Here is a 24,289-nt window from a genome sequence, read left to right as displayed (position 1 = left end):
CAGTGGATTGAGCACTGATATGAAACTTCCCGGCAAATTATAACTGTGTTCCACACCAAGACTTCAACTTAGGGTCTTTTCCTTTCACAGGTAAAAACTCTACCACCTCTGGAAACATCCCCCACGCTGTGTCTAAGCCATGTCTCAACAATATCCTTTCATCCAGAAGTACTAGTCTTTACAAGTTTTAGGAGAGCTTCTGTGAAGTTTGGAATGTAAAAGATGAGGTACTGGTGGAAGGAAAGCTGTGAGGACAGTTCGTGAGTCATGCTTGGGTGACTCAGTTCAAAGAGCACTCGCCTGTGAAAGGCAGAGGTCCTCAGTTCGAGTCTTGATCTGATACACAGTTTTAATCTGCCAGGAAGTTTTACATCAGGCACACTACACTGCAAATTCTGGAAGCAGCCCTCAAGTTGTGGCTAAGCCATGTCTTTGCAATATCCTTTTTACCAGGAATGCTAGTACTGCAAGTTTTGCAGGAGAGCTTCTATGAAGCTTGGAAGGCAGGAGATGAGGTTCTGTCAGAAGTAAAGCTGTGAGGATGGGTCAAGAGTTGTGCTTTGGTAGCTCAGTTGGTAGAGCACTTACCCATGAAATTCTCAGTCTGGCACATAGGTTTAATCTGCCAGGAAGTTTCAGACCAACAGACACACCACTACAGAGTTAAAATTTCATACTGGAAACATTCCCCAGGCTGTGGCTAGGCCATGTCTCCACAATATATTTTTCCCAGAAGTGCTAGTCTTCCAAATTTTGCACGAGAGCTTCTGTGAAGTTTGCAATGTAGGGAGAGGAGGTACTAGTGGAACTACAGCTGTGAGGATGAGTCATGAGTAATGCTTGGGTAGCTCAGTCAGGAGAGCGCATGTTCACAAAAGGCAAAGGTCCTGAGTTCGTGTCTCAGTCCGGCACACAGTTTTAATTTGCCAGTAAGTTTCAAAGTTATAACACACAGTATAACTCAGACAAACTACAGAGCTTCCTAAGTAAAGAATTAAAAATGGACAGACAATATCCAGTCAATGATGTCAATGAAAAATGTATTGTATTTATTGTCATAATGGTCCATCATTTCAAAGAGGTATTTCCACAAAAAACAGCACAGTTAAATAACCACAATGGACACAAGAGTTGAATTACAACAGCTATAAAACCCTCCTACAAGAATAATAGAATATTATATAAGTTATGCAAACAAATAATGATTATTCCCATCTTCCCAAATAGTACACAAGTAACACATGTATCATAAGCAAAGAGATACAGACAATCTAAAAAGAGGTACAATGATGAGTACATTGACAAATTCAACAACAAACTGCAAGTCATGATGGAATATTATAAAAAGGGAAAGAGGGAAAAATAAAGTAATTCATACAAACATAGAAATTAAACACAACATCTAAATGATAAATAATCCTGAAGCTGTGGCGATCACTTTCAAGGAATTTTTTACAAACATAGCTCCGAATCAGTTAAAAATAGACCAAACACAAAATATTGGCCAATAAACCAGAAAAATCATATAAGCACAGTCAATATTTCTTACTCCACTCAATAAAGATGAAGTAAATGGCCTCTGGGGGAAAAATTTATTCAGTTTGCATTGATGGAATTCCATCAACTGTCATCAATAATTGTGCACATATTATTGCTGAACTACTAACTAACCTCTGTGACTGCTCTATCCAGGCAGGTATCTTCCCAGATTCATTGAAAATCTCAAAATTAATCCCTGTTTTAAAAAAAAGGTGGTAATAAAAGACATGAAAAACATAACAGGCTTATTACACTTTCATCCTGCTCCCCAAAAGTATTTGAAGAACTATGTACATAAAACTGATGGACTTCACTGACAAGAAAGGTATACTGAGTATATTTTAACATCGGTTTAGAAACAAATCTAGAAGGAAGGCTGTATATGACTGCAATTATATGATACTACATCTATTAGATAAAGAGCAACTCAGTTAAGACATATTTCTTGATCTGTCTAAGGTTTTTGATGCAGTGGATCATAAAATATTACTGATAAAAATTGTGCAGTATGTAATCAAAGGTCTTGCAAACAAATAGATTGCATCATTCTTAAGTAATCACAAACAGAAGGTCAGCATGAAGTATGCTGACAAACAACTCAGTCCAGTAACCAAAATCCTCTCTTGCAGTAAAAATGTTAGGCAAGGTGTGTGACTATGATGTCTGCTATTCCTCCTGTATATCAATGACTTGAGCCTGAATGTTAACATTCACAGAGCCATTATTTTTGGACACTGTACTCCTCAAAGGGAACAGCAAAGAGACAGTACAGCAAGCTGTGAACTTGGCTACTGAACAACTCAGCAACTGAGCTACAAATAACAAACTACCCACCAACACTAAAAAGACTGTTTCAATGAACTTCCACACCACACAAAATCTTCTCAGCCATTTTTAACAGCAATTACCCATACAATGAAACCTAACTCTGAATTCAAGTTCCTGAGTTTGTGGTTATGAGATAATCTGAAATGGAATAAACATACTGAACTGCTAAATGCTAGACTAAGTGCTGGCTGCTATGTATTGAGTGTACTGTAAGCATGCACTAACCAGGAAACAGTAATAAGTGCATACCATGCATACATACAGATTCACTTAAGATATGATATTTTGTTCTGGAGAAATTCTCCAGCTGCTGTTAGCTCTTTTAGAACTGTGAAGAGAGCCACGAGGATCATTAAAGGTAGCAAAACTAGAGTTGCAAACCCATTTGCAGGAAGCTGGAGATCCTAAAACTGCTTGAGACTGTAAGATTCTTAAAACAACCACATAGTTCCTACTGAATGCAGACTGCAGAAAAGCAGTGAAATTTACAAACATAACACCAGAACAAACTCAAACCTACATTTGTTATATATTAACACACAACTCTTACAAAAGGGTGCATTCCACATGGGCCTTCATTCATTCAATGCGATAAGCCCCCATCACATCTAAAATCTACAGAAGACAATACACAATCTTGTACAGCTTTGAAATCTTATTTAGTGTGCCATTATTTTTGCTCTACAAAAGAATATCTAGTACATTAAACTTACTAGTTATGTTTAAGTGTAACTCATGGGCTACTCAATGAAGCAAACCTGTTGCAATGTATTGTACGTTAACCATAACCTACCCATTGTAGATGTTAGTATATTTTGCCTGACATCTGTAGTATGCTATGTAATATCAGATCACATGGACCAAATAAAAAAATAAGATATGAACATTTTTGTAGCTTTACCTGTTATAATATAATACTCTAATTTAGTTAAAAAATACTGTGATCTACACCTTGACAGGTCACAAAATATACAGTAGCTTGTAATTTATTGTCTACTGTATTAAGTACATTCTCCCTGTACATGTAAATAGCCTTCTCAATATTGAAACTATTTAGAAATCCAAACTGGGGCTTTCGCAATACATTATTTGTAGTCAGGTGGTTAAGAAGCTAACTGTATGTTACCTTTTCTAAAAGTTATGAGATAAGGGATTAGAAATAGAAGATTCATACTTCTGAGGTGATAAAAATGTGATTATTCACTCTAAAAAACAAAATGAATTTTACATCTGGTAATATTACTGATGAAAAGTAATTGATATTCACAAGAAAAAGTAAGTGTAAAGATTATAATTGGTTCATGCTAAAAATGAAACTGTTCGAAAATCTGTTGTATGTAAGCCACAACCTACCCATAGTAAAAGTTAGTATATTTTATCCAAAATCCGTAGTACACTATGTAATATGTGATCACATGGAACAAATAAAAAATAAGATATGAACCTTTTTGGAGCTTTACTTGTCAGATACACTTGGATTAGTGTGAAAGATTTCAAAGTATCCTAGAAAACAAAGTACTATATCACATTCTTACAATAGTACATGGTATCTCTACTTGTCATCCGCCCCTGGTAGCTGAGTGGTCAGCGCGACAGACTGTCAATCCTAAGGGCCCAGGTTAAATTCCCGGCTGGGTCAGAGATTTTCTCCACTCAGGGACTGGGTGTTGTGTTGTCCTAATCATCATCATATCATCCCCATCGATGCGCAAGTCGCCGAAATGGTGTCAAATCGAAAGACTTGCACCAGGCGACCAGTCTACCTGACGGGAGGCCCTCGTCACATGACATTTCATTTCATTTTTTCTAATTGTTACATTGGCAGATCTCACCTTGCTTCTTTCTGTACAAACTTTACATCTCCCCTTAGGCCATTCTAATTTTTGTGATGCAAGAATCAATTTGGGAAAATATCTTCCACTGAGTCTATTTACAGGTGAACTGTTTTGGGTGGAAATTGATTCAACTAGCCCACCTTTGTCCACCAAAGCCTCTGCCAACTCAGCAATGAACTCAACAAAAAGTTTATTAGCAGGCCACAACATTTTATAAAAAAAAAAAAGTACAAATTTATGATCATCATCATTAAAAAGTGAAAAAAACTTTCTTCCACTAATTTACTTGTTTACTCTCAAAAGGATAGTCGGCCATTAGCTAGTAACTGTGGTCCCCAGCACCCTTGTTTTTATTGTCATCCTAAGTACAGTTAGATTTCATCTTCTCTACGATACCTATCTTCATTCTGACATTGACATTAACTGCTGTCATTTTGTGTTTTGTTCTCAAAGTAAGTCTTTCCATTTCACAAATAGCAAACGGTCTCATCTGCAAAAAAGAAGTTCATTTTTTTCAATCTCTTTGTTGTAAAATTTGAAATTTTCCCAGCAAATCAACTGTTCAAAAAGATTTCGGGCTTGCAGCCGGTTGTCGTAAACTTCATTGCACAATATTTCGGCTGGACAACTGCCAACCATCTTCAGGTGAGCCAAACAAGGACTGACGAAGACGTTCTCCGCTCCAGCTTTTATAGTGCGCTGATAGTACTGCTGTGCATGCGTTGCAATTGCATCGGAGACAGAAGGGCACACCGCCCAGCGGTAGTGCCCTCGCTGGTGGAACTGCAGTACTCAGCTGCCGTTGGTATTGTTGCTGGTCATAGCTATCAAAGTCTTCTGGTGTCTTCGTCTCAAGCAAATTTTGGAGATGACAAGAATCCATGCTTTGTTCAATTGGTAACCATTGTCACGGTTCATTAGAGTTCCCGCAATGCGTATTTCAACTGATTCTTTGATAATGGAGTCCCAAAAAGTTGTTGCAGTGGCCAAAATCGAAGTTTTGTCGTACTCCATTGAATGTCCGTTAGAAATAAAATGTTCCGCAACTGCAGACTTACTGGGTTGCAGTAGGTGAGTGCAACGTTGATGTTCTGTACAATGCTCTTCCACTGTACGCATTGTCTGTCCTATATAGGCCATACCACATTGACACAGTATTTTGTAATTTCCCGCCTTCCACAGAAACAAATTATCCTTCACCAATCCCAGCAAATCCGAAATCTTAGAAGGCAGATGTAAAACCACTTTCACATTAAAATGATTAAGAATCCTTGCTATCTTGAAGAAGATATTTCCGACAAAGGGAAGAAAAGCTAGGCACTTGGCTGGTGTGTCCTCCTCTTTATCCACTTCCCGGTTCCTGGCTCTAGTTGAGAAGGCCCTGTTAATTTGCCAGGTCGAGTACCCATTGTCTCTGAACACCGTCCTCAAATGTGCCAGTTCCTTAGGCAAATTCTCTGCGTACGACACTGTGTGTGCCCTGTGTACAAGGGTTTTAAGTACACTCATGGTCTGGGATGGGTGATGGCAACTTGAAGAATGCAAATACAAATCAGAGTGATTGGGCAATAGACAGAATGTCCCACAGTGCCGTCACTCTTCCATTTAACCAAAACATCCAGGAATGGAAGGCAGCCATCTTTCTCTAGTTCGATAGTAGATCAAATATTCTCATGGATGGAGTTAAAATGATGAAAAAACTCCATTAACTTTTCTTCTCCGTGGGGCCACACTATGAAAGTGTCATCGACGTATCTCCAAAAAACAGTTTGTTTACAGACCACTGATTCAAGTGCTCTCTCCTCAAAGTCCTCCATAAAGAGGTTAGCCACCAGAGGAGACAGAGGGCTGCCCATGGCGACACCGTCAGAGTGTTCAAAAATAAGTTGAGGGAAGAGTATGTCAAAACAAAGCAGTAATGTCCGATTCAAACTGTTGACCAATTAGAATCAAGGAATCCGCAAGAGGTACTTTTGTGAAAAGGATAACTACATCAAAACTCACTAGAAGATCCAAACTACTTAAGTGGAGAGCCCCCAGTCTGTTAATAAAATCAGCAGAGTTCCGTATATGGTGAGAACATTTACCAACAAATGGTCTCAACAAAGAAGCTAGATGTTTGTCTAAATCATATGTGGGTACATCAATACTACTCACTACAGGCCGTAAAGGCAGACCTTCTTTATGCACTTTAGGAAGACCATACATTCTCGGTGGTATGCTGCCATGTGGTCTTAACCGCTTGATGCACTCTGGAGCTAGCGAGGAAGAGTTCAAAAGTGCACACGTCTTCCATTGCACACATGCTGTTGGATCTTGATCAATTCTCCGATACATAGTATCACTAAGTAGACTATACATCTTCTCCAAATACAACCAATGAGGTAACAAAATGCTAGAGTTACTTTTATCAGCCTTAAGTACCATTATTTCCGGATCTTCTCAAGGTTCCGTAGTGCAGCCCTTTCTTCAGTGGTTATATTACTGTGTTGAGGAGGACCTTCCAGAAGAACCTGATCAGTTTCCCTTCTTATTTCTTCAGCAGTGTCCATAGGAGGGCGACGTACAGCTTGTTCAACACCACTTACAAAACTTATAAGAGGTACTGCACTTGGTGTAGGTGCAAAGTTAAGACCTTTGCCCAAAAGCGACAGCGTCACATCATCTAAAATCTTCTCCGTGAAATTAACCACAGAACGTCGTGCAGTTATTTCCTGTGGCATCGGCTGTTGTGGCACCAAATGATCAAATTTCGACATCTGCTGAGAACTAGCAGCCTTACATACCCAGTCAAACTTGACTGAAGTCACACCATCCACCCACTCCCATGATATAGGAGAGAAAAGTGCTGCAATTTTCAAGTGTACATGGAACAATTCTTCTGAGATGGCATCCAACCTTCATCTCGTATAACAAATTCCCTCCTTCACAATAGTGTGGCTCACCTTATCCATTATTTTCCGTGCAGTGGTCGTCTTAATAAAATGTGTCACTCTGGCAAATTTGGGTATTATGCCATGGTCCTGACATCTCATTAAAAAACTTAAAGAACTTAAAAGCTTTGCTATCTTAGCACGTAGCTTGTCAAACCTTCTTACATTTGAGGCCATCTCCTCCCCATAAAGGCGTTTGATGTAAAATTTGAAATTTTCCCAGAGAATCAACCGTTCAAAAAGATTTCGGGCTTGCAGCCGGTCATCGTAAACTTCATTGCACGATATTTCTGCTGGACAACTGCTAGCCATCTTTTTGGGACTCCATTATCAAAGAATCAGTTGAAATACGCATTGTGGAACATCTAATGAACCGTGAGAGTGGTTACCAACTGAATAAAGCATGGATTCTTGTCATCTCTGAAATTTGCTCGAGACGAAGACACCACAAGACTTTGATAGCTACGACCAGCAACAATACCGACGGCAGCTGAGTACTGCAGTTCCACCAGCAAGGGCGCTGCTGCTGGGCGGTGTGACCCTTCTGCCTCCGATGCAATTGCAATGCATGTGCAGCAGAACTATCAGCGCACTATATCAGCTGGAGCAGAGAACGTCTCCGTCAGTCCTCGTTCGGCTCACCTGAAGATGGCTGGCAGTTGTCCAGCCGAAATATCGTGCAATGAAGTTTACGATGACCGGCTGCAAGCCTGAAATCTTTTTGAACAATCTCTTTGTTACTAGATCTTTAGTTAACCCTTTTCTATTTTTCATTACTTTATCCATTGTGTTAGTTTTCTTTCTCCACAAAAGATCAAGTAAATCAAGGCTAGTGTAAAAACGATCCCTGTGTAGAGTTAGACCTTTACCACAGACACTTTCACACAGTCTATTTACTTCATGCAAAATGCTGTTATTAGCATCTGCCTGACTACCAGAATATATTTCATATTTCAAAATTTACCCACTTTCACATAAAGTAAAGAATCTACACATTCAAACTAAGGCTGCTTTTAAAAGAGCAAATTCCTTCATCTATAATGAGATTTTCTCCTTGTTTGTATGCTCTCTCATTTTTTCTCATGAATAGATCAAAGATGGGTCTCACCTTGATAACTGGATTGTGCCCTTCTTGATTTTTTTAAAATAAAATTTGCATTATTTATGACGTGAAACAATCACAGAATTGACAGAAAACCATCTCTTGGTGTACACTTTCTTGCAAAGTTGGTTTGAAGTACAGAATTTGTGACCAACAATTGGGCAGTTTCATTTTTCTAGCAAGGCACATTGATAAAACCACACCAGAAACTTATACAGTTCACTGAGTTTCACAATAGTCCCCTTATGCCAATCTAACTGCAGCTTTAAGATCTATATATCATTTATTTTGCCAATAGTTGTTCTACGATATAAGTTTGTCTCTCCTTTTGCCATCTTCGGAAATACAGAAGCGTCCGATCTTACCCGTCGGCTTTGACCCATGACGTCACAAATATGACAGAAACGACCATAAACAACAATTCCAATATGGCGGATATAAAAACATCGCATACGTATCATAAACACTGAAATACACAGGTTTCACAAAAAGCCTAATGACTCTAACGGGACAAGCGTGGGAAATTGGGGGTTTTTGGGTGGGGAGAAACTAAATATACACAAATGTAGCCACCGACCGCCATATAAAACCATGCAAAACGACGAACAAACACTTCCCTGAACCTACATACATCTACAGCAGCTCCCGATCCCATAAATTGGGATCGAACACTTCCCTTGACCTATATAGCTCAACAGCAACTCCCGATCCCATCTCCAATTACAAAAATCAACATACTCCACCAAACATTGAGATTAACACTTCCCTCCAGCTATATAGCTCAACACCAGTTACCAATCCCATATCGACCACTACCCATGACCTATGATCTCAAACACATCTTCCAATACAAATACCAATACCAACCTTCACAGCCACAAATCTCAATGAAACACTTCCCTATACCCAATACACAACACATACACCAAAAACAAAAAACAAAAATGGAACTCCACAACCCCAAAATAAAAAACCCACAAACATAAACCAAATACAACATAAAAAACATCTCAATCACACACTACAACTCAACAAAAACTTCAACAAAATAGATCCTCCACAACAAAAAGAAAACACACACACACTCCCCCTCCCCCCCCCCACCTTAACAAACACTATACAACAAAATAAACCACCCACCCCACCCTGAACCACAGCCACCCACCCACCTACCCAGCCCACCCTAACTAACCAATTTCGGCCTATACATTTTACCCACAGCCCTTAAAAAAACCCGAACAATGCAATAGCCCTCTGGGACACTCTTCCGCCAACAGTACTCATCTAAATGAGACTGAAGGTTGGAAGAGCGCCTCTTCCCCCTCCCAAGAACTGACTTAACCGCCCCCCACATCCCCTCAATTGTGTTAGTGCAAGCCCCTGTATCATAATTCTTAAACTCTAAACTGTGGTTCACTACTAAATGATTAAATCCCCTCTCACCCAACCCCCTATAAGAAGAAAAAGCATCGGAAACTACTGTGGACCCCGGCTCTACATACTCCTCAATTAACCCCACTAATTCAGCCTTCGACCTCCCCTCCACAACCCTAAAAACACATTCGGAACCCCCACCCCCCGGAACAACAGCCCCCCACACCCAAAGACCAGCCACAGACTTCCCCCTCCCATACTTCCTTTTCCCAAACTGCAACTCGTCCACCTCCACAACCACCCCATGCCCCCCCCAACTTACCCCTGTACTTAATAAATTCCGAACACACTTCACGACAAAAGGAATACCAGTCTAAAACAGTCCTCTCACTCACACCAGTCTCAAACACGCAAAAACTCTGTGGGGATCTATAACAAAAATAATACGTAACAAGCACAATCTCACGCATGCCCAATCTAGACTTCTCGAACCAGGTACCGCGCCTTATGGAACGCCATACGCCATCTTTCCTGCAGCACCACATGTACCCGTCCCTGGTCCGAGAGGCCGGAACTTAAACCAATTTCATCGCCTCACGGCAAAGAGAGCACTTTACAACTTCGGCAATTAATCCGAATAGCTGTAGAAACTTGATCAGGTCTAACGGTGTCTCGCCCATCATCGCCCTCAACCGAACACTATTCATGCGGTCTTTCATATCCATTCCTGAACAAAAAACCACAACCGAATACACTCAATAACAAACTCACCCGGCGTACAGCAATTACCATTACATTAACCATCACACAAAACCGTTAACTCACTAATACAAATTCCGCTTCAAAACCACAAACACAGCACTCACCACTGAGCAACAGCAAACTGACTCCAACAAACCAAACAAACGTAAACCATGAACACACCACCAGAGAGCACGACAAACACCCCCATGACATCTACAAACACGCCACAATCACAAACCAAACTCCGCGCCGTAATGACGTCACACACCACAACACGCTTACGTCACGGGTCAAAGCCGACGAGTAAGATCGGAGGTTTCTGTTGACCCCCATCTTCAGTAGTAAGTTGTCAGAAAAGTATGTGAAAAATAAACACAGAAGAGTTCTGGTTAATCTGAATTAGAATTCCACATGATTCTTCAAAAACTGGAAGCTGTGGAATGGTAGTGTCATTATCTGTTGACTGCCCAGTCAAAAGAGGCAGACTGACAGGTGGGCGCAGAGGGATCCCTGTTGCATCATCAACATCAGCAGCTTCACCCTAAGTCCTCGTTGACACTTCTTCATCAAAATGCCTTCTTCTTATATAGTACAAATCATAACAATTACCTTTCTGCTGTACAACACAGATAAAAATGCAACAAAACAAATATCTTGCCATCACTGCTTTCGAAACTAAAAATTTATTCATCGAGCTCAGAATCACTATTGTTCAACAAAAACTCTATCTCACCTTCACCTAAAGCCATCTTGAAGACAAACAGAAAGCATGAAGTCAACAACACAGACAACAATCAAGGTCTGGTTCCTGGCAGATTAAAACTGTGTGCAGGACTGAGACTCGAACTCGGGATCTTTGCCTTTCGTTGGCAAGTGCTCTACCAACTGAGCTACCCAAGCACAACTCACAAACCATACTCACAGCTTTACTTCCACCAGTACCTCATCTCCTACCTTCCATACTTCTCCTACCTTCCAAACTTCTCCTACCTTTCAAACCTCATTCTGGAAAAAATCAAGGTCCTTTGCTCCGCATGTGATGTGAGGTGCTGCATAGCAATGAGATGAAGCAAAATGCAACAAAGCAATTAACATTTGCTTCCCACCTATAAGAGTGACTGGTGGTGCCAACAGTATTTCTTTAATGATAGTACAAGAATCACAGAATATCTTCATAAAGATGACAGACAATAAAAAAGAGGGATACATTTACAAAGCCCAGAAATTTTTCAACATAGGTCCTATCTCAGTTGTTTTTTTTTTTTTGGAGTAAATCCACGTGACATAGGAGCTACATGGTTCATTTCCAAAGTGTTAACAGGCCTTGCTAAATTGCACTTATCCGAAGTCTGATGTTAGGCAGAACCATTTCACATTGACGAACAGATCCATGTACTGCTCCAGGCAAAGAATATCCTATACCTACAGCTTTAAATTTATTGTTATTTTTTTATATAAATGACAACACATTGATTCTGCACTAGCAAACTGCTTATTATAATATTATTTATTTATTGACTATATTGCTGAACTGACATTATGTTGCAACAAAATTTGTACACAATTTGATTTTTAATTCTATTGTTTATTTTAAAGAGCCAAATACCATCTATTTTGTTTCTCAATGCCATAACATTCTGTTGCATTTCACTAAACTGATTCCTCATTTTTGGCCTTCCTTACTGTTTGTGTAACTTCAATCATTTTAATCTCTTTCTATTCCATCTAGCATATATGCCAAGTGGTGATTGTAATAGCAGTACTATCAAACATTTAGAGTTAAAGCAAAATAATGCATTTACCAATGCAGCAGATGCATCTGTGCTTTTGATCCACCCACTTCCAACACTTGTAACCACAAAGGCACCAAACAATTCTCCTGGAATACTGGCTGTGTCATTGACATAACGTGCTTCACCTGCGAAATAAAAAAGATTTTGAAATGCACATTTAACAGATAAAATAGTTTGCAATATAATGTCAATGTGTATATATGTATACACAAGAGAACAAATTATAAGGGACGTCTGAGAAATAAGGAAATGAATTTAGAAAGGAGTATAATAAATAAAAACAGAGGTGAGCCATCAAACCAAGAAGAATACACATTTCCAGTGTCACAAGTGTATTTTCAATTATTTCTTCTACTTATTTTCTGCACGATCCTGAGCATTTGGTAACAATGTCACTCATTACCAAGTGCTCAAGGAAAGTAAGTAGAAGAAATAAGACATAAATGAAAACGCACTTGTGACAGTGCAAATGCGCATTCTTCTTGGCTTGATGGCTCATCTCTGTTTTTATTTATTGTATTAGTCTTATTCCTAAATAACTTTACTGTTACTTTTTATTTTTATTGCATGCGAGATCAAATATGTACAATTTACATACAAATCTGTTGAAAAACGCAACAATTTGGGAACAGATACTGAGCCTGTCAGAAGTCCCATTGCCGGAAAATGAATCATAGCAAATGGCAGGACAGTTGTTATCACTAAATCTGATAGTGCCACAAATTTTGCCCTATTACAAAGTAAAAACTGTTCACAGTATTTTCTTCAAATTTCAGAATCTGTCTTTGTGTAATGAGGCATGGTAGAAACGCTGGATTACATTATCTAGAATTCTATACATGGTGCACTAAACTTCTAAATAGATAATCACTATGACTAAATCTAGATAATTCAAAAATGTAGGTCACAAAGAGCTGCTGTAAACTTCAACACAGCTAGTCCATTTCTGTTATTGTTGGAATCTAACAGGAGTTTCCCATTTACCAGCAGTTAAACACTGGCCAAGTGATGCAACAAATGAAGATGAATATGCACCATTATGGGTTAATTTGATTGCAGGAAAGATGAAACACTGTAAACAATGGCTATAACCAATAAGAGATTACAGTTATTCATCTTTTACTGCACAACAAACAACATTAACACTACCATCTAAAGCGAATGATAAGATTAAACATTACCCAAGAGAGAGAGAGAGAGAGAGAGAACAGTTTTTACCAGATTATTATGTATTATTAAGTATATTATTACTATTATTATTATTTATTATGATCCCACAGGATGTCCATGAGCCCCATTTTGAGACTCTCTGGTCTGTCTGTCATATTCTGCAAACCCTCAGAAGGACATCTTGCCAAAGTTACAATATGAATTGCAATGATCTATGAGGCAAAGTGGGGCTAGTTGTTCACCACAATGGACTGAGTAGTGGAAGTACCAGCCATTTCTACAGAGAGTGGCACAGTGGAGATGGAACTGAAGTTTCAAGATGTCACAGGTACCATAACACAGCCAGCAGCCATCAAAGCCACACAAAGCATAAATTCAAGATGTGCTCTCAGTACAAATGTGGAACTAATCAAATGTGAATCACACAAGTTGAAACAGAGCCCTTATTACTTCAAGAGCATCTGTTAGCCAAATGGATATGTGACAGAAGAATGGAATGATCCCTGATGTACTCACTACATAACAAGAGATATAAGTTACTATGCTCAAAGTATTGAGGAATAAGTCTCCTAAATACCTGCTATAAAGTGTATGTTATAATAATTAACAAAATATTAGTTCCTTTCACATGCATGCACATTTTAGGTGCAAACAAGGCTTCACAAAAGGGAGACAACATTTAGACTGAATCTTTAGACTTCCATTAATGATTGCAAAAACAAAAGAATTTACCCACATACTGTATGTACATGGAGTATGTGAATGCATTTGACAAATTATGAAATGTTATTGTGGAAACACTGGAAAACATGGGAGTTCCATGACATCAGCAATAAGATACATGTGTATAATGAATTAAGAATTCAGATCTACATAAGTCAAACATCTCTTGTAGGTATCAAACCTACCCAAGAAGTCTATAATAGTGTCTTCTTCCACTATATGTTTTAATATTCATACTGTAGTGGTCAGGGCTTAGTGACAGTAGATATTGAGCATCAGTGACAGAGGGGAGCATTTATCACTTTGTGCGTGGTGGAGTGGGCTCTTTCCTTGGCTCACAGGGTGAGGTGTCAGTGAAACATTGGTGGTTCCACTAACAGTCATTTATTGAGACATAAAACCCTTTAAACAAACAGACTAATACATTGTGTTTTAACTCGCTCAATTCCTTGCAACAGCGGAGCAGCAGAGTCATAGTGTGCTGATTCCAGTGACGGCTGATGCGGCGACAGCTCATGTTGCAGCAGCACAACGATTACATATTCTTCCCTCGGTACCATGCCTGTGCCTCTCTTCGGTGGCCCAGCCTTCTCCTTGTGAATTTGCTCATTGTGTTATTAACAAGTGGCTACAGTGTGGTGTGAAGTGTCTGTCCCAGAATCGAACCACCAACACTCCAGTTTGGCGTCTTCTGGCAGAGTTCATCAGCCTCTCACTTCACAGGTGACCCATTTGGTGAGTCCGTAGTCACTTCGTCCTCACCAGTGACCCGGGTAAGTACCACATGAACTTTTTTCTGGTAATATTTGGGATGGCATCTTTTGCATTGACCTGTTGGTGTGGTACGGACATCTTCTTCTGTCTAGTAGCGTAGCGGCTAAGACACTGTAGCGAAGTATGACATCTGGTAACTAACTGTCAGTTCATCCATCCAGGGATGTTTGCTTGGGTATTCTTTCTCCCCTTAAAGGGCATCTCAAAGGACTGCCTAAAGCCTGTTTGTCGGAGGTATTTATTCAGTGTTTTTTCCAATGTTGTGAAGTTTCTAGGATGGCAACTGACTCTTTGGTCATTGATCTCTGCTTCACACATTGGGCAGAAATGTGACCAATGTCAGCACACATGTGGCTTTCCTTTGTTTTGCCTCTATGCTGGCATTGTCCTGTTGTCCACTGCATCACCAGATATGTCACGCACGTAGGTTCAGTATGCCGACAATTCCTGGAGCATTGACCGCTGATGTGTGAACTGCACTGGTCGTTGTTCTCCTTGGAAGCATTGCCCATCTGCTCAGTCATTGCTCTGTCGAAGTGCTGACTGCTGCTGCACACACTCAGCTGGTCATTGGCCTTCTTATGTTGGCAGAAACGTAACCAACTTTGATGCACATGCCACCTTTCCTTGTTCAACTGTTACTGCTTCTGAACATTGTGGCTTAACATCTCTAAAATGTTCACTTAACCTATAATAAGTCTTTACATAGTTTTCTGCTTTGAACAACCATAAATAACACATAATTATTATATATCTTACACTCCTCTGCCATCTGAAAAAAATTCATCCTCTAATTTTCTCCTATGTCCATCTACAATGACTAACAAACAAGAGACAAAAACACAGTGACAATCTTAGCCTGTAGTTATGTTAGAAATATGGTAGAATGACAATTAGTACCAATACAATGAAGTAGTAAGCAACAATTATCTCTACATACATTTTAGCAGTACATGTGTGTTATCTCTTGTTGGAATCCTGTGTTGTGTTAAGTTCATTGCTGGTAACAGTCCCTGTGAACTAAACAGATCCTGAAACTCGTCCAACACTGCTTCTGTCATATCCCATTCATTTCCTTTTAAGTGTGATCTTCTGGCACAATGCATTTTTATAGGCAGCTGGTTTATCACTATTTTTCACATCCAACCAATCAAAATCATTCTTTCTCTATGGCACTTACATTAGCTATCAACATTCCCTTTCATAACTCCTTGTCTTTTGTCCCAAAATTATCTGCATGCACCGGTATCTTCTATACTCCATCAGTTGTTGCGGCACAAACTATACTCCTGCACAGAAAACAATGTGCTGAGTCTAATTCATTATTTTTCACTATGCATAGTGTGTTTGTGGGTAAAGCAACATTAATGTCCAACCAAACTAGCTTTCCTGTACCAAATAGTATTTTATCCCGTGAATCTACCTTCAAGCACATTGCTTGCAGTTTAGTTGATTCCTCTTTCTGTGGAGAGGGCACTTGTGCAGACTGCCCTTGGCAGCTGTGTCACCTAATCGAAACAATGTTGCCTTCAGCTCCACTGTTTGCTGCCTGAGGTTGATTATGGCATGATGTTTATTCAGGAAATCTAACCCTAGGATAGCACTTACCCTTGATACAACTTCCACAACCTCCTGGAATCTTACACCCTCAATGTGAAAGGCCAGTGTCATACAGCTTACTGAACGTATGTCACCTCTGCCTGTACTGCTTAACTTATATGTTAGAGGGTCATATCTCCTGACCTCAGTGCATGGTTTACTTATGACTGACACATGAGATCCATTGTCGATTAATGGTCTATGTGTTTTACCATTAATAGTGCATGGTAACCAGCACTCCACCTTTGCATGTGCTCTAATAGCATGGAATTTTAATGGGAACGCCTGGCAGCAGTTCCTGGGTTCCTGTACCCGTTTAATGGGCCCCTGTTTGCAAATTTCACTGTACTGCTACACTCTTGATATGTATGGACCACACTTTGACAATTTGTACACTGTAATTCGTGACAGTTTTTCTTGATACATCCCTGCCGATCGCATCTGAAACAACAAACCCCTCTGGAAAATACAGTTTTTCTTTCCTTGTACCATGTTGCAGTGTCTATTTCTCTAATGCTGTAGCAATGTTCACTGCATCAGTTAAATTCTTTGGAAATTCTCCACTAACACAGTATGATGTTTTGGGTGGCAATCCTTGCAAAAGAGTATCTAAGGCCCTATTCTCTGCTTCTTGTAGAAAATACTTATTGGCTTTATTACTGGCTAACTATTGATAATACTATTAACTTTTTATATTCTATCCACAAAGCTGTCTATTGTTTCACTGTGTCTTTGGGACAAGGTGTTCAACTGCTCCCTATAAAAACAGGAACTATTCTGCTTTTTAAACCCTTTGAGCAAACCTTGTTTCAATTCTTCAAAAGTTAATGCATTTCGTAACTCCTCGTGGTATAGTATGTGAGTGTTAGGTTCCCCACTTAACTTTAACTGTCATTTGCAACATCTGTTCATCTGACCAAGAACCAAGTTTAGCGGCTGCTAAAAAATAAAAAATAAAATGCTTCTATATCCTCTCTTTGTTTGATAGAGAAGGGAATCACAAGGGCGGCTATTGACGAATCTAGTATGGGAGCGGTTGCACTAGATATTAATCTATACTCGGATAATCCATTCAACAATTTCATTGCTGCCTCTGGATCACGGGGTCCCAGGCTCGATTCCCGGACAGGTTGGGGATTTTCTCTGCATGGGCACTGGGTGTTTGTGTTGTCTTCATCATTTCATCATCATTATCATTCATGATAGTGGCTAGGTTGGACTGCGTAAAAAATTGGAGTGTGGAAAAATTGGGACTTTGTATGGGCACTGATGACTGAGCAGTTGAGCGCCACACAAACCAAACATCATCATCAACAACAATTCATTATTTTCAGACCTCAATTGGACTATCTGATTAAGCAGGCTCTGATTAGGAAACTCCTTGTGTCTTACTGTCTGTCATTGCAATGCTTTCCTGTTTAACATATGGTTATTCCTACAAATATATTTCCTATGGCCACAAGAACATAGACAAATCTACATAAGTAACATAAGAAATTTGATTACAATTTTGATCAAAACAATAAGAACATCTAACACAATCCAAAAAGAAATTCTCTAGTGTTAAATTTCTTTGAAAGAATGGGAGCTTTACATCATCTGTTTTTTACACAATGAAAGCATTACTTGAAAAGGAAAACCATCTGGAACCAATGTGCCTTCACCAATGTACTGAAATACTGTCCACTGGCTGCAGGTTGTCGTCATGAATTTCTTGTACCAAAATTTCCCTACCATGTACACCTCAATATAGAACCTAGCTTATCTGACATCAAATGAAGTGGGTCGGGTTTTAATGACAGTAGATATTGAGTGTCAGTGGCAGAGGGGAGCAAAGGTCATTATTTTGTCAGGGGTGACAGTAAGGATGCAACACTTCGTGGGCGTGAAGTGGGCTCTTTCCTCGGTTCAGAGGGTGGGGTGTGAGTGACGCATTGATGGTTCCACTAACAGTCGTTTACTGAGACATAAGACCCTTTAAACAAATAGACTAATACATTGTGTTTTAAGTCACTCAATACATTGCGGCAATGGAGCAGTGGAATCGTAGCGAGCAGATTCAAGTGACAGCTAATGCGGCAACAGCTTGTGTGGCACCAGAACGATGATGGCGTATTCTTCCCTTAGTAACATGCCCATGACTCTCTGTGGTGGCGTGGCCTTCTCCTTATGAATTCACTCATTGCGTTATCAACGAGCAGCTACAGCATGGCACAGAGCACTCTGTTCCAGAATTGAACCAGTGACCCTCTGGTTCAGCATCTTCTGGCAGAGTTCATCAACCTCTAGATTCACAGATGACCCACTTGGTGAGGCTGCAGTCCTTTTGTCATCAAGAACCACCTGGCTAAGTACCATGCAAACTTCTTACCGGTAACATCTGGGATGGCATCTTCTGCACGGATCTACTGGCACGGTTCTGACATATTCTTCTGCTGAGCAGCATAGCAGCTAAGTTGCTGTAACGAAGTATGATGTCTGCTGACTAACCATCAGTCCATCCATTCAAGGACGTTTCTCCATGTATTCTTTCTCCCCTTGAAGGACTTCTCAAAGGACCACTACACACCCCTTTGTCAGAGGTATTTATTTGGTGTTTTTGCCAATGTCATGATGTTTCTGGGGCTGTGACTGACACACATGCTGGGTTTCCATTGTTTTGCCTCTACGCTGGCCTGGTCAAGCATTTTTCTGTCATCCTCCACATCGCGAGATACGTCACACACATGAGTTCAATATGGTGACAGTCCCTGGTGCATTGACTGCTGCTGTACAAACTGCACTAGTCATTGTTCTGCTTGGAAGCATTGCCTGTCTGCTCGGTCACTGCTCTGTTGAAGTGCTGACTGCTGCTGCACAAACTCTCCTGGTCATCGGCCTTCTCACATTGGGCAGAAACGTGGCCAATGTTGATGCACGTGCCATCTGTCGCTGTTCGATTACTGCCACTTCCAAATATAGTAGCTTAACATGTCTAAAATGTTTACTTAACCTATAATAAGTCTTTACATATTTTTATGCTTTGAACAACCATTAATAACACATTATTACTGCACATAATTATTATATACCTTACAATACTGACAAAGTTATAAATAACTGCCTGAAAAGAGTAAACAATACATTTCCTGTTAAGGCCACATAGTTTACAAGTTTATTACTCTCCAATAATCAGATCATCATAGGAAAAGATGAAATAAGGCCTAGACAGTGGTATATTAATCAAGCCAGACTACTGCTGAAAGTGCAATTACAATTTCAATGAGTGAAACTTAAGTGGTGACAACTCATGGAGGGCACCTATAAATACTAAAATCATTACTGAACAAACAAATGAATCTACATACTTATTTATTTTATTTTATTTACACGTCAAGTTCTGTAGGACCAAATTGAGGAGCAACTCTCCAAGGTCATGGAACATGTCAGTACATGAAATTACAACATAAAAGTAATAACAGATAAAAATATATGTTCGTGCCGCCATTGGATAAGCAGCTGCCAGCAGAAAGTCGTATACTCCTAGCTCACTCATTTGTTACATAGCTTAATTCTTAATATCATTGCGTGTTTTTGGTACTTGCATTGTTTAATTCATAAATTTCGGGCGTATTGTAGTATTTGAGAGTTGTAGCATCACGTTTTAGTACCTGAATAGTGTAAATTTGCGTAGTCGTCTGTCTTCTGTTTTTGTTTTGAACGGCCAGTGTCGGTTGGCCACAACCACTGTGCTCCCTGCCGCCGTTGGATAAGCAGCTGCCAGCAGAAAGTCATATTCTCCTAGCTCACTTAATATCTTTGCGTGTTTTTGGTACTTGCATTGTTTAATTCATAAATTTCGGGTGTATTATAGTATTTGAGAGTTGTAGCATCGCGTTTTAGTACCTGAATAGTGTAAATATGCGTAGTCGTCTGTCTTCTGTTTTTGTTTTGAATGGCCAGTGTCGGTTGGTCAGAACCAGTGTGCTCCCTGCCGGCATTGGATAAGCAGCTGCCAGCAGAAAGTCGTATACTCCTAGCTCACTCATTTGTTACATAGTTTAATTCTTGATTTCTTTGCGTGTTTTTGGTACTTGCATTGTTTAATTCATAAATTTCGGGTGTATTATAGTATTTGAGAGTTGTAGCATCGCGTTTTAGTACCTGATAGTGTAAAATCGCGTAGTCTCCTTCCACCGCCGAGCAGTGTGTTAGCAGTGCGCAAGTAGCAGCATTACTGCATTTACTAGGCAATCTTGTATTTTAATAACCGTTTAAATTTTGTGTCAATTTGTTTGTGCTCTCTGTAGATTAATTCAGACATTCTTTGCGCAACAGTTTTTAGCATGGATAGGGACTGCAACTGCTGTGTTCGGATGCAGGCTGAGTTGGCATCCCTTCGCTCCCAGCTTCAGGCAATGTTGGCTTCGGTCACACAGCTTGAGGCTGTTGCCAATGGGCATCACTGTGGGGGTCCAGATGGCGGTTTCTCGGGGACGGCCAGCTCGTCCCACGCATCCCCTGATCGGACTACGACTGTGGCTGCCCGGGATACTACTCACATTGAGGCTGACCCCTCACCCGTGGTAGAGTGGGAGATCGTCTCGAGGTGTGGCAGTGGGTAAAAGACATACCGAAGGGCTGAACGGAAGGCCTCTCCAGTTTGTCTGACAAACCAGTTTCAGGCTCTGTCTCCGGCTGATACTGATCTTCGGCCGGAGATGGCTGCTTGTCCTGTTCCAGAGGCTGCTCGTCCGTCTGCAAGATCCGGGCAGTCGCAGAGGGTGGGCTTACTGGTAGTTGGGAGCTCCAACGTCAGGCGCGTAATGGGGCCCCTTAGGGATATGGCAGCAAGAGAGGGGAAGAAAACCAATGTGCACTCCGTGTGCATACTGGGGGGAGTCATTCCAGATGTGGAAAGGGTCCTTCCGGATGCCTTGAAGGGTACAGGGTGCACCCATCTGGAGGTGGTCGCTCATGTCGGCACCAATGATGTGTGTCGCTATGGATCGGAGGAAATCCTCTCTGGCTTCCGCCGGATATCTGATTTGGTGAAGACTGCCGGTCTCGCTAGCGGGATGAAAGCAGAGCTCACCATCTGCAGCGTCGTCGGCAGGACTGACATTTGGTACAGAGCCAGTGGAGGGTCTGAATCAGAGGCTGAGACGGTTCTGCGACCATGTGGGCTGCAGATTCCTCAACTTGCGCCATAGGGTGGTGGGGTTTCGGGCTCCGCTGGATAGTTCAGGAGTCCACTACACGCAGCAAGCGGCTACACGGGTAGCAGGGGTTGTGTGGCGTGGACTGGGCAGTTTTTTAGGTTAGATAGCCTCGGGCAACAGCCTCAAAGGGTGCAGGGCAAAGTCAGGACATACGGGGACCAAGCAGCAATCGGTATTGTAATTGTAAACTGTCGAAGCTTCATTGGTAAAGTACTGGAACTTCAAGCGCTGATAGAAAGGACCGAAGCTGAAATCATTATAGATACAGAAAGCTGGCTGAAGCCAGAGATAAATTCAGCCGAAATTTTTACAAAGGCACAGACGATGTTTAGAAAGGATAGATTGCATGCAACCGGTGGTGGTGTGTTTGTCGCTATTAGTAGTAGTTTATCCTGTAGTGAAGTAGAATTGGATAGTTCCTGTGAAATATTATGGGTGGAGGTTACACTCAACAGCCGAGCTAGGTTAATAATTGGCTCCTTTTACCGACCTCCCAACTCAGCAGCATTAGTGGCAGAACAACTGAGAGGAAATTTGGAATACATTTCACATAATGTTATCATCTTAGGTGGAGATTTCAATTTACCAGATATAGACTGGGACACTCAGATGTTTAGGACAGGTGGTAGGGACAGAGCATCGAGTGACATTATACTGAGTGCACTATCCGAAAATTACCTTGAGCAATTAAACAGAGAATCGACTCATGGAGATAACATCTTGGATCTACTGATAACAAACAGACTCAAACTTTTCAACTCTGTAAGTGCAGAACAGGGAGTCAGTGATCAGAAGGCCATTGCAGCATCCCTGAATATGGAAGTTAATAGGAATATAAAAAAAGGGAGGACGGTTTATCTGTTTAGCAAGAGTAATAGAAGGCAGATTTCAGACTACCTAACAGATCAAAACGAAAATTTCTGTTCCGACACTGACAATGTTGAGTGTTTACGGAAAAAGTTTAAGGCAATTGTAAAATGCGTTTTAGACAGGTATGTGCCGAGTAAAACTGTGAGGGGCAGGAAAAACCGACCGTGGTTCAACAACAAAGTTAGGAAACTACTGCGAAAACAAAGAGAGCTTCACTGCAAATTTAAATGCAGCCAAAACCTCTCAGACAAACAGAAGCTAAACGATCTCAAAGTTAGCGTAAGGAGGGCTATGCGTGAAGCGTTCAGTGAATTTGAAAGTAAAATTCTATGTACCGACTTGACAGAAAATCCTAGGAAGTTCTGGTCTTACGTTAAATCAGTAAGTGGCTGGAAACAGCATATCCAGACACTCCGGGATGATGATGGCATTGAAACAGAGGACGACACGCGTAAAGCTGAAATACTAAACACCTTTTTCCAAAGCTGTTTCACAGAGGAAGACCGCACTGCAGTTCCTTCTCTAAATACTCACACAAACGAAAAAATGGCTGACATCGAAATAAGTGTCCAAGGAATAGAAAAGCAACTGGAATCACTCAACAGAGGAAAGTCCACTGGACCTGACGGGATACCAATTCGATTCTATACAGAGTACGCGAAAGAACTTGCCCCCCTTCTAACAGTCGTGTACCGCAAGTCTCTAGAGGAACGGAAGGTTCCAAATGATTGGAAAAGAGCACAGGTAGTCCAAGTCTTCAAGAAGGGTCGTCGAGCAGATGCGCAAAACTATAGACCTATATCTCTGATGTCGATCTGTTGTAGAATTTTGGAACATGTTTTTTGCTCGAGTATCATGTCGTTTTTGGAAACCCAGAATCTACTCTGTAGAAATCAACATGGATTCCGGAAACAGCGATCGTGTGAGACCCAACTCGCTTTATTTGTTCATGAGACCCAGAAAATATTAGATACAGGTTACCAGGTAGATACTATTTTCCTTCACTTCCGGAAGGCGTTCGATACAGTTCCGCACTGTCACCTGATAAACAAAGTAAGAGCCTACGGAATATCTGACCAGCTGTGTGGCTGGATTGAAGAGTTTTTAGCAAACAGAACACAACATGTTGTTATCAATGGAGAGACGTCTACAGACGTTAAAGTAACCTCTGGCGTGCCACAGGGGAGTGTTATGGGACCATTGCTTTTCACAATATATATAAATGACCTAGTAGATAGTGTCGGAAGTTCCATGCGTCTTTTCGCGGACGATACTGTAGTATACAGAGAAGTTGCAGCATTAGAAAATTGTAGCGAAATGCAGGAAGATCTGCAGCGGATAGGCACTTGGTGCAGGGAGTGGCAACTGACCCTTAACATAGACAAATGTAATGTATTGCAAATACATAGAAAGAAGGATCCTTTATTGTATGATTATATGATAGCGGAACAAACAATGGTAGCAGTTACTTCTGTAAAATATCTGGGAGTATATGTGCGGAACAATTTGAAGAGGAATGATCATATAAAATTAATTGTTGGTAAGGCGGGTGCCAGGTTGAGATTCATTGGGAGAGTCCTCATAAAATGTAGTCCATCAACAAAGGAGGTGGCTTACAAAACACTCGTCCGACCTATACTTGAGTATTGCTCATCAGTGTGGAATCCGATCCAGATCGGGTTGACGGAGGAGATAGAGAAGATCCAAAGAAGAGCAGAGCGCTTCGTCACAGGGTTATTTGGTAACCGTGATAGCGTTACAGAGATGTTTAGTAAACTCAAGAGACAGACTCTGCAAGAGAGGC

The 24,289-nt window shown here is 40.7% G+C and overlaps 1 protein-coding gene across 1 annotated transcript in view; it reads right to left on the bottom strand.

The window, feature by feature from the left end:
* The window catches only part of LOC124776986 (xanthine dehydrogenase-like), a 437,142-nt gene that overhangs the window by 191,264 nt on the left and 221,589 nt on the right, over positions 1 to 24,289 (bottom strand). The window contains exon 13 of the mRNA XM_047252231.1: positions 12,158 to 12,273. Within this exon, the coding sequence (XP_047108187.1) occupies positions 12,158 to 12,273 (116 nt within the window). The remainder of the gene's footprint in view (positions 1 to 12,157; positions 12,274 to 24,289) is intronic.

Source organism: Schistocerca piceifrons, chromosome 2, assembly GCF_021461385.2.
Source record: "Schistocerca piceifrons isolate TAMUIC-IGC-003096 chromosome 2, iqSchPice1.1, whole genome shotgun sequence".
NCBI lineage: Eukaryota > Metazoa > Arthropoda > Insecta > Orthoptera > Acrididae > Schistocerca > Schistocerca piceifrons.
Note: the sequence above shows the minus strand (reverse complement) of the source record. Positions and strands in the feature narration are given on the sequence as shown.